Here is a 13,873-nt window from a genome sequence, read left to right on the forward strand (position 1 = left end):
AGTCTTATACTGCTTCCAGATCAAATTTTTATCCTGTTTCGCTTTGGAAGTCTCTTGAACAAGCTCAGTGTTTCAAAGCTGAGGCTGCAAATCTCCCAGGGCAGGTTCCTGTGTTTAATAAACTGTTTTGACTGGAATTCAAAGAGAAAGTAAAGATTTCTGTTGGCCTACCCATAGAAAATGTGGCCCAGACCTGTAACCCCATATCTGACCAGACAAAAAAAAAAAAAAAAAAAAAAGGATATTTCTCAGAAACATTGGCATGAGAATAGCTCTGCTTCCCCTGAAGTCAATAGAAAAAAGTCTCATCATCTTTAATGGAAATACCTGTGACTAATTTTTTATTTGGAAAGAAGGTGCTGGAAGGAGATGCCAGAACCCCAGCATGACAAACCTGTAAGATATATAGAGGTTCAGCTACTGGGCAGAAGAGCTTCCAGTTTACTCTTTTCAACCATTCCACCACAAAATTAACCCTTTAAGTGCTTCATACCCTAAGAGCATGCTGAATGCTGACAAGGGAAGCACACAGCAACCGAAATACCACTAACACAAGCAATGCTTATAATTTGCTTAGTGTAAGAAGGAGCTGTGACTTGTGTGATTCAGGCTTTCTTGTATGATCTGGGTGAAATTTCGGTGCTGCCTGGGGACCCTCTCAAGGTCCCCGGTGCCTCACCTCCACAGCCTTCGTGCACGAGGCTGCACGTTGACCCCACTAACTGCACCAGAAGTCCTGGAAATGGGACGAGACCTTTCTACTGCCACTGCAGTGAGACATGCAGTGCTTCACACCATTCTCTTGGTGCCTATACTTTTCATCCTAGGGCACACAGACACAAAAATAAATAGTGCATCAAGACAGTGAACGTCTCCTGGGATTTCACTAAATGAAAAATGAAATCTAAGCTTAGCAGAGACCCTTTCAATCTGACAGGTCTTGTTTTCTTTAAGTTTCATTTTTCTTCCTCTAACACAAGCATGACCTACCATTCGCCCAAATTCAAACCTGATGTAGACTTTCAAAAACTGTTTCCAGCTAACCGTGATACTCAAATAGCAGGCTGTCTTTTCCCATCTATTCATGTTAATGTCTCTATTCACCAAACTTTCCCTCACAATTAAATTCCCATATCTGAAAGTTAAAGTGACAGAAGCGAACAGCCCTGATTTAAGAATTAGTCCTCACATTTCTGCCAGCACAAATGGAAACAGACATAGCCTTTACAGGCTGGAAGTTCTACTGTAAAAGTTTCCAAAATCCACCTGTTTTGATTTGTATGGTTTGTGTGCAACAGGCCAGACAGTAAATATAGGGGTTTCATTTCCCCTTTGATTTCGGCACTTCTTTTCTATTAACTGTCCCATTTCCTGATTCACCTACATCAACGTTAGCAAAATGAAAACACTCCTACAAATCAATACATAACGTAAGATGATCTATTTGCTAACACCAGAAGGACTAGCTGCAATTTTTAAAGGATTGGATAGCACACATGGTTATTTTTACAGCAAGCTCAACAGTTATCGCAGGATTTCAAAGTTCTTTGTAAGAAAAATTAAAAAGGTGTTTATTTATTAAATTTTACAGTATATATTACTACTAGTGCTAGCTAGGAAGTGCATTTCTGCTGTCTTGGAACATAATGAGAGCAATAATTCCAATATAGAAAAAATGTGCCCAAAAGAATCTGAATTTAAATCTGCACTTCTACATCTCCAGTGACACATCATGGTCTCCTTACATAGGGAAGCAAATGAAGTACATCATCGGAAACCAAGTCTTGCCAGAAATTCCAGACAAGATGTCAAAATCTGCCCAAAAGACGAGTCAGTTACAGCTTGTGTTATTCTGCAGCAGCATTCAAATAGAAATATTCTGAGTTAAATGCAATTCCTTAGTTTACAGACGGACAAAATTCCCTACTGAAAGTGCGCATCGCCTGTGACTTGGGCTTTTTTACTTGTCAGAGAACAATTATTTTTAAAACAACAACACCAAGTGTCACCGAAACTTTTATACAAGTTAGCTACATACAATAACAAATAGAAAACTAACTTTATCATTAGGACAACTGAGACACAGAAGTAGTGACTACAGACAAACTTTGTGGTAGACCTGTGAGCTACATCTCCAGCATTTATCCTGAGCAGTCACCAGTGATTGGTTTGATTCTGATCTCTTGTAGCTAAGTTTGGCATCAAAATGAATATCCTGGCCAGTGGAATTTCCTTTGATTCAGAACTTTTCTCTCCACTCCTTTGTAACATGACATCATCAAAAGCAAGCAAACCAAAGGGATTTATTCCAAATCTCCCTTAAATTTGCATAACACAGAACCAGCTTAGATACAAGGTAAACCTGGTATAAAATGGAGCAAGTGAAATCAAAATCTAGCCAAAAGTTGCAATAGAAAAACTACCAACACAAGAACACAGAGTTATTTGTTTTATTCTTATTATTATTATTGGAGACTGAGGAACACCAAGATTCTAAGAAAATGTCAAAGGTTTGCTGGGGAAGCAATTCTTTCTCTCTGTGTTTGTGCAGTGCTTAGAACAAGAGATTTCCAGTCTCAGCTGAAGAAGTCTGTAGTCATTAAAGCAATGGTAGTAGTACTAAGAGTACTACGTAGTAGTACTAAGAGTTGTGTTATACCCTCTAGATAAGATGTGCTCCAAAGGCATCACAGTCTAAGTGAAGAACACAAAGCATGGGAGAAAACAATTCTTATTTTTTATACTATCTACAGCTGAAAGACCTAGGTCCAGAAATCTGGACAGGGTCACATACAACCAAGAAATGAATCAGTATTTCCTCAGTCCCAGCCTCATACTCTGAATGCAGGCTATGTTCTCTCTCAAGGACAGAATCATAAGCGTAAAAGGCATACTTTTGATTAACTAACAAATCACCTACCATCAGATGGCTTTTTACGTCACAAAAAGTTTACTTCTCTCATGGAAGCAGATTTCCTGATTACATAATCAGACTAAAGCATGTCTTAGCTTGCACTGAGTTATGACTATATGGAATGTACAGCTCACACCCTTTAAAATAAGGTTCAGTGTCTTGGGTTCAGTGACACAAGAATAACCAAAGGACAATTGCAGGACAATTGTTTCTTCAATGTCCAACAAGCTTTAATAGAAATAGAATGCAGAATAAAGATTTCTCCTACTTACCAGCACATTGGTTGTTTTCATCCAACTGGTACCCAAATCGACAGATCAGAGGTCTTGTAACAGTAGGGTAGTTAGGAACTGGGCCTGGTGCTGGGGGCGGTGGATAAATATTTGAGTAAGGATTCAGATATGGTGATCGATACACTGGGTTTGTTCGGGGTACACATAAATAGCCACCGTTCTGGTTGACACACACCATATCTCCTCTACAGGCCTCAGGAATAGTCCGACATTCATCAATATCTGGAAGGAAATTGCAAAAGTTAAATGAGTGACTGCTCCTTAGCGTGAGCTATCCAAAAAACAGTTAACATTTTTTTTTTCTCAAGGCTTTACTAAAAATTTGATACTCTCTTTGAACGGAAGAGCTAATCTGTCTTTGTGGAGCCTTGCTTTGAAGTTAGATTGCACTAAATCAGGAAACATTCCATATATTCCATATATCCTGTGTTCTACTTGTTTTAATTCAGCATTAAAGGGAGAGGGGAAAGCCTGCTTTGTTATTCTATAAATGTTCAGTTTAAACACTGATTTACACATGGCTACAGCATGCTACCGCCTATTCCTGCTAGTGGGTCTGTCCAAACCACAACATGCAGATCAGGATTTCAAACACTGGCGGTTTGGTTTGCCCAGCTGTGAAACTTGGATCCTGATTTGGAACTCCCAAGCTCCCTCCCACAGAAAAAGTTAGGGATGTTGAGATCTGGGGACGTGGTTCAGGCCTCTTCCTTGTTCCAATTGAGATTGTTGTTGAATCAAATTTAGACAGATACAAGTGGTTTACCCAAACTGAACAGTTGTTTGGTTCTCAGAGCACAGAAGCATTCGGCTCCCATGACAGAGCATGCAGCCTGCTGCTGATTTTCGCCCTTGTTGTCTGAGAGACTTTAATTCATGCAGAAGATGCTGCCCTGGAGACTGAGAGCCTCCCTTCACATTAATTTATGAAAAGATGCTATAGGGTAAAGGGCATGTTTCCCTACACCTGCCCCAGTGATTGTCCTGGCACTTCAGCACGGAGCAGTAACAGACTTTATCTGGGGCCTCCAGGGGGAGAACACTGAGTTTGGAGGAGAAAGAGAAGGAGGCTGTACAACTCTTGTTATCTGGCAACTAGACTAAGCTCCCAAACTCATCTCAGTGCATCACAGGCATTTGAGAAGCACCAATAGCCAGTTAGTATCCCAATGTCACAGACCGATATATGATTAGGCTATGTAAATGCACATGCACGTGTTTATATATATATACACATATTTATGCACACACACACACATTTATCACACAGCAAGGACTTTTCAGCTAAAACATACCAACAGCAGCACAAAGTTAACAAAGTCAGCGTTTCTGAACTCCAATTTATATTCATTGATGTAATTAAAATCCTACCTAAGCATTGCCCAGAGGCACGGTCCAGGTCAAACCCATTAGTGCATTGTTGCTGAAATGAGAAAACAAAGGACACTCAGTGACTGTGAAATGAGAGGGTTGCGAGTCAAATGCTCACCTGGGTTATTACACTTAGCAAAACTGTTCAGCACTACACCAAAATGTTCAGTATACCAGAATAAAGTCCCTTCCCCAAAGGACAGGCAGCAAGGAGCAAACCTGAGACTTCCACCACCTGACAGCCCCTTAACTCAGAAGGCCATTCCCACAGGTGGTGATGGTTATAGGCTGTTACTCTCTGCTGGGATAGCCAACACCTGATGTGCTACACACTCCATACCAGGAGGTAACACAGAAGCTGCATTCTTCTATTTTGGGAAAGGGGGGGATCAGTTCAAAGGTACTAGCTAACTTCTCTAACATGCTTTGAAACTCCACATGTAGACAGTTCAGTACATAGCTCGCAAGAAGCTAGCCAGCTGACCTGAAGCCATAGTTAAAACACAAACTTAAAAAAGTAAGACTTTTAGTTCACACAAAACATGTAGATTTTTAGAGGATAGATCTGTACACAACATGTGTTCATTGCATACAAAGTAACAGGAAACCTTGTTCCTTCCTATCCTATGCTGCTCGTCTTTATCAGGGCTGGAACCTGGAGGCTTCACCATGTAATCCATGTTCCTCAGCATTTCTAACATTCTAAGTACTGGTGACTTTTGTCAAAACCCATTAAAATGATTCCCTGCTCTCCCTAGTTTTTGACAGGGCCTTCAGGTGTGTGGCAGTGGGCCACGCAGCCAACACAAGTGGATCCTTCCAGTAAGTGGGTTATGGTAAGGCAGGTGAGCAAGAGACATCCAGAAAACAGGAAGCACTGAAGGAACCAGAGGGCACGGGGTTGGAGTGTATTCAGGATTCCTCCTTTTTTTGTTGTTAAATGCTAAAGACACTCATTTTGGACTCTGTGGAAGAAATCAATGGAAAACCTTAAAGCACTTTGCATATGTTTGGAGAAGTAGTAAATTGTAGCTCGGAGACAAGGTGTGAGATAGATTAGTCAATGGAAGTGGGCCATTGCAGAAGATGGGCGGGGACATGAAACAAAATATATGGCAAAATACTGTCGGAACTGCACCTGCCGTTTGCATGCCCAAATACACAGAACCACTACTAATAGTGTCAAACGTGGGAAGGAATTCTGCCTTCATTTATTTTGGCATTACAAGACATTTTGGTATCATGGTGGGAAGGTCAAGATATTCTGACAAGTGAACGTATAATCAACCTCATGTTTTAGAGAACTTACATACCCAACCTTTTCCTATTTTCTTCTTAGAAAATAGGTTAGTTGGAAAAGTTAGATTAGTTTTTAACAAAATTATTTTTTCCACAGTAAACCATGATTCAGAAACACTGAGACTACTGTAGAAGTGGTTTCAACAACTTTCTTAAACTTTATTCTAGAAGTTTCCAATACTGAAAGGACCAGTTTCAATATCTTCAGAAAGAATTTGTTGCTATCATTTTGGTTTCAAGTTGTTTATTTACTTGGACTTCAAAATTAATTTATGGTACAAGATGTTTCTATTAAAAAAACATTGGAAATAATATTTTTTAAATTATAAAAACAAACCCTTAAAGACATCTCAAAAATTCTCGGGGGGGGCATGAAAAGCATTTCCCATCCAGATCCAATTTTCACAAAAATATCAGTAAGCACGCCACATGCAGGAAATTTTCAACCTAACAGAAGAAAAACACAACTACTTTTCAAAGTTTTTGGCAAAGGTATTTAGAAACACAGCTCTGGACATTGAGCATAGCTGGATTATCAACTAGGAATCCAAGCTTAACATGCCTTTGGGAACTATTTTTCCTAATTTAAAGTCCACTTAGAGCCCAAGAACACAAAGAACTAATGCTTCTGCTATTTCAAGAACTGGACTGCTCTACTTCCATCCACCCTCAAAAGCCCTGCATCTTGAACAAAAATGGGTTTGGGCACAAATTAAAGCGAAGCCCTAGCTAGGATGCAGTTATTCAGGCTCGCAGTCCAAAAACAGTCTTCAGACAAGATTCTGCCAGACTGCTATGCACAGAACATGCCTGTTTACATGACTAAGTTTTCCAAATATTGGTGTTCCCCATCACAGAATGGAACTGTTCCTGCTCTTGTGGTATGACTTTTCTTATATCTTTTTTCAGACACATTCAGTTCAGAAGCAGAATCAGGTTTTTAGTGAGGTCCAGGTTTCTGCAGGGATATTTTGCTGAGCTGGCAAGGATGAGTCAAAAAGCTAAGTCCATGTTCAACTCCAGAATCCTGCTGGCTCCAAGTCCTCCCCTCTAAACCCTTAGACCACACAGCTTCCTTTTCATGTAAACCCCAGACCACAGAGCTTCCTATTCACCTGCTAGCCAGTTAAGTCTCATGCCATATAGTGCTTCAGTATAAAACAGTACCGAGATCTTTGTGCACCTCTCACCTGTGCTCTTCCAGGGTTCGAAAGGCAGATGGCCAGTGTGAAAGCAGTCAGTATCCTGTAATGTGCACAGAAAATAGGCTGAAAACCTTCTGATATCCAGGCTTGTTATACAGGATTAAATACACACAGACATGTTAATCTCTAGTGACACTTCAGTGCATTCCAGAGTTTTGTCAATGTGAATTTGACCTCTGGAGAGAGAGCAATACAATTGTGGGCCAGATTCAGATCTCAGAGCCATTAATTTTGCTATGGTTTTATGAAATTTGGACCAGAATTGATTTGTACATAACTGTTTGCTAGTATTTTCTTTTAATGCCACTCCACACAATAGCTGCTTAATGAACAAATGCATAATATTCAGTAAAGCATTTCTGCCTCTCTCTGACACCTTTCTTTTGACAATATCCAAGTCCTTCATGCACCCTGTGCACATTTTACAGATGGGTAAACCAGTACATGGCCCCTGCCTAAGCTTGTAGTGCAACACATTGGCAGGACTGCAGGCTTGTCATGCAGGAGGTCCTGAATCCACGCCAGTTGCGCTAGCTGCTAAACCGCACTTCATCCCCAGGAGACTATATCTGAGATTAATCCATTTTCTTAGGGCCAGATTCTGTCCCTTTCCTCAGTCTTCAGTACTACATTGCTCTGCAAGTAGACACCCTGTGCCAGGTCATCAGCTACTAGAAGCTGCTATCTTCAATGGAGCCTTCCCCAGTCATCTTAGCATCTAGGGGGACTTGCTGGGTATCTTCACTGTAACTGAGAGAAGAGGGCTGTCGCTAACAGAGCCCTGTGGCTACATAGGGGACTCTTCACCTGGAGCATGAAAGTTCTGGTCAACCACCCCCCCACCCCCAAGTATCTACTAACTGACAGGAAACCAGGAAAGAACAGCAAGAAAAATATTTTTTTTTATGCACTACGGATTTCAGTGTTTTGCTTCTGCCTTATAGAAAATTTCTTCTCAATACTATTAAACCCCCACCTTGCTTAGCTCGGATTCTAGTTCTGAATGGCAATTGTATACGTTTCCCACAAAACCAGCACAGGAAGCGCAGGATATTTTAGGTAGTCTCAGTTCTGCTCTCCACTAAGCTGCCAACTTTCTCTCTTAGAGCTGTCTCCGATTTCCAATGCAAGCTGAGCCACAGAACAGGACCTACAAATGCATCAGACAAAACCATGCACAAGCAGAGACCGACACATTTGGACACATTTGCTTGAAATGTGGAAACAGGCACAAGCTCTGAAAAGTAAACACAAACCCTAAAATGGTTGTTCGTAGTGCTGCGGAGACAGATCGTGCTTGTTGGCAGCTTGTGAGTGACAAGGAAAAGCAAATTCTACACAGACTTTTCCTTAAGAGTCGGATGCAAAGCATTCAAAGTGCAGCGTTATCCATTTAGGCTTGCACTTCACCTATTGATTCTTTAAATCTTGTTGAAGACGTTTTAAAGCAGGCACTGGGTATAAAGTCTGCATACTCCCTTTGTGCATAGCAAGAGCAGCACTAGAAGGAAATACAACAGGTTATAGCTGCGTGTTAACATACGTAGCAACACGGGTGCACTTCACACTGTTGCAGAGCAATCCACACTAACAAAATCTGCCATAAAATCAGTCAGACAGAACTCATACTTTTCTAGGCAGTCTTTAGTTTCCGCTGTTACAAGATGATATACTCTTCCCTCCTGGGGTGGGGGTGACCTTATTGCCTCATATGTGTTCTGCCTGCAGCCACCATCACAGTTTGCCCGTTATTTGAGATCTCAAATCTGCTCAAGAATTATTAGCAGACATACGGCACAGCCTATCAACGCTTTATTCAGCTGGTCACAGTAGCTCATCCAGCAGGCAGAGTATTTTAATCTAGTAATTAATTTCTGCAAGAGTAACTAATTATCTTCAAATCAATCACTGCAGCCAGGGGGCTTGTTTGCTATTGCAATTCAACACTCCCACCGATGTTGGGGTTCTTAAAGTGGAGGATATAAGCACAGATTAAGAAGAAAATCGTCAGAGACAGCACAGCTTTAATAACAGACAGATTGCCTTTCCCCACCTCTGACCATCGAGATCCCGTCTCTTTGCAAATGGCTTTAGCAAGTGGATTGGCATACTGAATCCTTGCCACAGATATTTTCCACAAGTAGGTTTCCCTTCGGTAAGTAAAGAAGTTTCATGCATAGCACTTACCTTTTTAATCCTTGCATGTCCAAAACCGTTGGGGAAAGGTGGAAAAAAACCAGAGCCTGTGCTGATGAATAACTAGAAAGTGTTTCCAAACATTACCCTCTGCTAGCACTTCAGTTCCTCAGTCATTTATAGTCCAAAGAATGAAATAGCAAGTAATGGAGAAGATCGGGAGCAGTCTGTACCTCCTCAGACACTGGAGAGAATACAGAGAAAGCACCTGGTTTTGCTTAGTTCTCTTCTGTAATTCAGCATTAAACCAATTGGAGGAGGAATGTTAAAAATGAACACTTCATTTTCTAAGTATGTTAAACAATGCAAATGGGGGCCTCAGCCTGGGACAGCTGGTTTAGATTACAAAGCTCACCAACTGGCTAGACTCCTCACAACAATCTCGAGGAGCCTGCCAGGATAAAACACTAACAGCTTGAAGGAAAGCCTCTCCCGCTGCAAACTTCACAGTTAAATGTGCCTCAGAGCAGAGAGCACCGTTATTGGACAGAAACTCTTATCAAGGGACCGGAGAAGGGAAGGGATTGTTTTCCTTGTTCTGAGAACAAAAAAGTCAGGCTTTTTTGAGGCCCTCTAGCCGGTGTCTCGGACGATGAATATGCAACACTCGCTGCTTCATGCCAATGGCATAGCGATGAAAGTTCTGACCCTCTGGGAGGTGAATAACTTGAATTCATAACCATCACAGCTACAGGAACTATATTGCTTAGGGATTACTTGAAAACAGGAATAAACAAATTAAACATTCAAACAAAAGCAAATGGTCTGTCTACAAACACTAGCCCTTTTTAAGTTGACCCCATGCTTAAAGGAGCTTGTGAAATGAAATTTCTCAGGAAAGACGATTCCTGCAGATCTCCAGTTATGACTGAAGAGGAAGGAAATAAAGTACTTTTTCAGGTGTTTTGCAACTTTGCCACAGGCAGATCTTTAGCAGATCAAGCAGAACACTTGTGAGATGTGAGCAATCAGATGCTGCAAAGATTATGCTAGATCCACAGATGAACACTGAAATTAAATGCAGACATAGACATGAAATGAATACTTACAGTTTTTGTAGAGGCTTCCATCTGAGGAAACCCTTTATTCCCAAGGAACATGAAACGTCCAACAAGATAAGATCTATCACACATCTCCCTGTTATGGACTGAGAAACCAAGAAACAGAGTTGTTAAAACAGATAGTCATAAAACTGGCTTCTAAGTGTGGATAAACAGCTTTACATACAAAAATACAGCTTCTTCATGGCTGCTGAGCACCCACAAGTCACATTGCTGCCAATGGAAATCACAAGAGCTCTGCATCTCACTACGTAATTGTAATTGCCCAAGTGATTTTTCAAAAATTACAGCGCCAGAAGCTTATTGCCATTTTGACAGCTTGTCTCTTGGTGACTTCCTTACACCACTTGCATTGCACGGAAAGTTAAACATTCTCCTAGAGTGTCAATACATTAACAAATAAACAATAATTAATTTATTTTGAACAGACTTCCCAAAAGCTTACCAAAAACCCACAGAAGATACTTCTGAAGAATCTAGCTGGGCACATGGAGAGTAAAGTTTTGTCACAGATCAGAAACCAACAGAAGTTGGAAAAAAAGGACTGGGCAAGTTTTCCTTGTGGTAAAGGTTAACAGTTAGTCATGCCACTGTTCCATCTTAGGTCTAGTGTTGCTCAACACACTCAATGATCTGGAGAGCTAGCAAGCCTAAAAGTAGCAGCACTTTCTGTATTTTGTCTGTATGAAGATCTACTGAAACTATTAGAAACAGCTCTACAGTAAAGCAGATGTCCTGAGGATCCATACTTCTGAATGAAGGTCTTGTTTCTTACACTTATTGATGCTTCACTTCCTGATCCACTGATTTTTTCTCACCTTACATGGCAAAATCATAGTATGCATGCCAGAATGCCTGTATGGGTGCAGCACAAATCTGCTCCCAAAGAAGTGCCTCAGACTAAAGATTCCTGATTCATCAGCCAAATGGAAGAGGTGCTCCAGTGCTGGAGAGAGGAGGTGAATCCGGAGTTGATCACCTAAGTGGCTCCCTTAAGAATGTTTTGCTTTTTTTCTGTCTCCATCAGACAGCTGGAGTGGATAAAACTGAGTATAAAAAGCATATGAAACCACAACTTGGGCTAGTTCACAGTGTGGTGGGTTTTATTTGTATATTTTTTCCTAAATAAAAGGATTTAATATTATGGCTAAGTAAAATTCTTGCAGTACCTTTCAGTAACTACGATCAGCCACAAAATAATGAGGTGTAGCCTCACCCTTCTCACATCTCCCTTTGATATGAAAATTTGCAGAAAGGGAGACTTTGTGGTACACAACCTCTTTTGTTCACCCCGTAAATGGATGGACTATTCAATGTATCTTTCAACACCATCTACTGATGTCTGGAGATTGATCAAAGTGTTCCTGGAGACTGCCAAATAAGCAAGCTTTTGATATTGTCATGTGCCAATATAATACACAACAGGCAACAATTCTCACCCTGCTGCCATCTGAACAGCACTAAGCACATGCAAAACTTGGTCTCAAACCTGGGTTCAGTCTGAAAGGATTTGGGCTTGTTTCTTCCAGCTCCTAGCACAGAATGCCAACTGCAAACTCTTGGTGTTTGGGGAGGGTTTTCTCTCCTTTGCCACAGACAGACTACCTTATGCTATCCGCTGAGGTCGGCTTCACTCAGTGGCTGACTTCTAAATGCTATCTCATAACACGAGCAGCTCAATAACCTGTTCCAGATGGCTCTGTCCAGAAGCTCAAAAGCACATTTCCCAACATATTTTCCTTTCCTAGCCAAACATAACATAATAATAATTAACAATGAAAATTAACATAATGCATAACTTTGAAAACATCACTGGTGCTAACTAAAACCTACTGGCAATTCAGAGTCTTTAAGATGTCTTGTCATGTAGTGCTGATCTGCTGGTTACGCTACTGTCTTTAGGAAGGAGAAAACATAAAAGCTGCTGTTATGCTGCTATTTCTTTGGGTTCAGTTGTCTCAGTATGGTAAAGCTACCACCTGTGAGAGTTATCCACAGAAAAATGAGCCAATACAGTATCCCTTCCTTCCCTCTGCATGGGGATTTCATCTGTCTGTCTGAAGCACGCATTCTTTTGGGTTGACAACACTGTATGATGCAGTATTGCTGCTGACGATGGCACTGCTCCCCAGGGAAAAAAAAGAAGAGTGCTAAACATGGACTGGTACCTGACTGAACTTTATTACTTTAAAAACACTTTAATCATCCCATGAAATGAGGAATAGTAGGGTCTAGCAGGTGCATGCCAAAACCCAAACAGCTTAAAACAATGCCCAATGACCTGCATCATCTACAAGACAAAACTATTTCAGGTGTATTACCTTTAGTGAGATCAAGTTTGATGTTCATGATCACCTGTTTACCTGTACTTTTTTCTAAGCAGGACTCTTTCCCTAGGCAAGAAAAAAAAAAAGGCAATCAAAGCTTTTGATAACTGTCCCAGGAAAAATACAGGGTCTTTCACAGCAATTTTAATGCATGTGATGTGACAACCATCAGCAGGTCCCTCAGTATTGTCATTTGCAACAGCATACAACGTTCATTCTTTTTCTTGCCTCTTTTTTTTTTAATATATCCTTGAGTGACCTTCATTTATGCTTTAAAAACTGTATTTCTGTTAATATATATATAAAATCATCCTGTACCTAAGGACAAAATATCTCTTTGAGAACTGACAGCTTCCCCTTGAGCTGTTGGTATTGGAGAGTGCAATGCCCAGGCCGATGTCCCGGGCATCAGGACATGGCTACCTCTTCACTTTTAAATCTCATGCTAAAGCATAGCTCTGGGAACTGCAGTTCACATTTTGCCCGAAACTAGGCAGACATTTCAGTTTATCATTTATTTTATAAGATTGGCATGTACATAATATAGATTGTAATCTTTTCTCTTCTGCATTTTTATCAAACATTCTAGACAGCATGGTTGAAAACAATGCTCTTTAATCTTGTGACGTTTACCAGCCCCCTTCTGAAGCAAGCATTAATCCTTTACGATCAGTTTCAGCCTAGAATGACCTCCCATAAATAAGGACATAAAACTGTTAATACCTCTGGACCAATTCTAAAGTTTATTTCCCTATTTGAGCAAGCCAACATTCAGTCTTTGCAAGTGTCTGCAATATGTAAGCCACCCGTCTCCAACTATGACCAGACAATTAGAAATACATACTAAAACCTCGCTTAGAAATATTCAGGACAAATTTGTTTTATATTTTAGTGTCTGAAGACTGAACCATTTTTTCTCAGGTTCTTTACTAACTCACGCACCACGCTGTACATACTGGGTCTGTCCGTTCACCACAGCATCAGGGTGCAAGTTAGAGCAGCAGACTTGAGACAGCAGCTCTCCACTCCACATGACCTGGAAGCATTCTCTGCCTGCTGGGACACGTGTGCTGGTAAAGGATCAGTTTAAATCTGCTCCGTCCTCTCCCAGGTGCATTATTTCCATCACATGCGATGTACATATATTTTGTTTCCCTCAGATTTAGCTGAGGATTTTTTCTCCTTTTTTAATTTTTCTTTTAGTCTG

The 13,873-nt window shown here is 40.8% G+C and overlaps 1 protein-coding gene across 3 annotated transcripts in view; it reads right to left on the bottom strand.

Annotated features, from left to right (window-relative positions):
* FBLN5 (fibulin 5) overlaps positions 1–9,739 on the bottom strand; it is a 53,382-nt gene extending 43,643 nt beyond the window's left edge. Inside the window, exons 1-4 of one of the 3 annotated variants that reach the window (XM_035327979.1) lie at positions 9,270–9,739; positions 7,068–7,122; positions 4,579–4,630; positions 3,187–3,429 (exon numbers count right to left, since the gene is read on the bottom strand). In XM_035327979.1, coding sequence (XP_035183870.1) covers positions 3,187–3,429; positions 4,579–4,630; positions 7,068–7,122; positions 9,270–9,286 — 367 coding nt within the window. In that variant the 5' untranslated portion in view covers positions 9,287–9,739. Of the gene's footprint in view, positions 1–3,186; positions 3,430–4,578; positions 4,631–4,696; positions 4,813–7,067; positions 7,123–9,269 lie in introns of those variants that run through there. The other 2 variants (XM_035327980.1, XM_035327981.1) reach the window with 2 other exon arrangements.
* Between the last annotated feature and the right edge of the window lie 4,134 nt (positions 9,740–13,873).

Source organism: Oxyura jamaicensis, chromosome 5 (assembly GCF_011077185.1).
Source record: "Oxyura jamaicensis isolate SHBP4307 breed ruddy duck chromosome 5, BPBGC_Ojam_1.0, whole genome shotgun sequence".
Lineage (NCBI taxonomy): Eukaryota > Metazoa > Chordata > Aves > Anseriformes > Anatidae > Oxyura > Oxyura jamaicensis.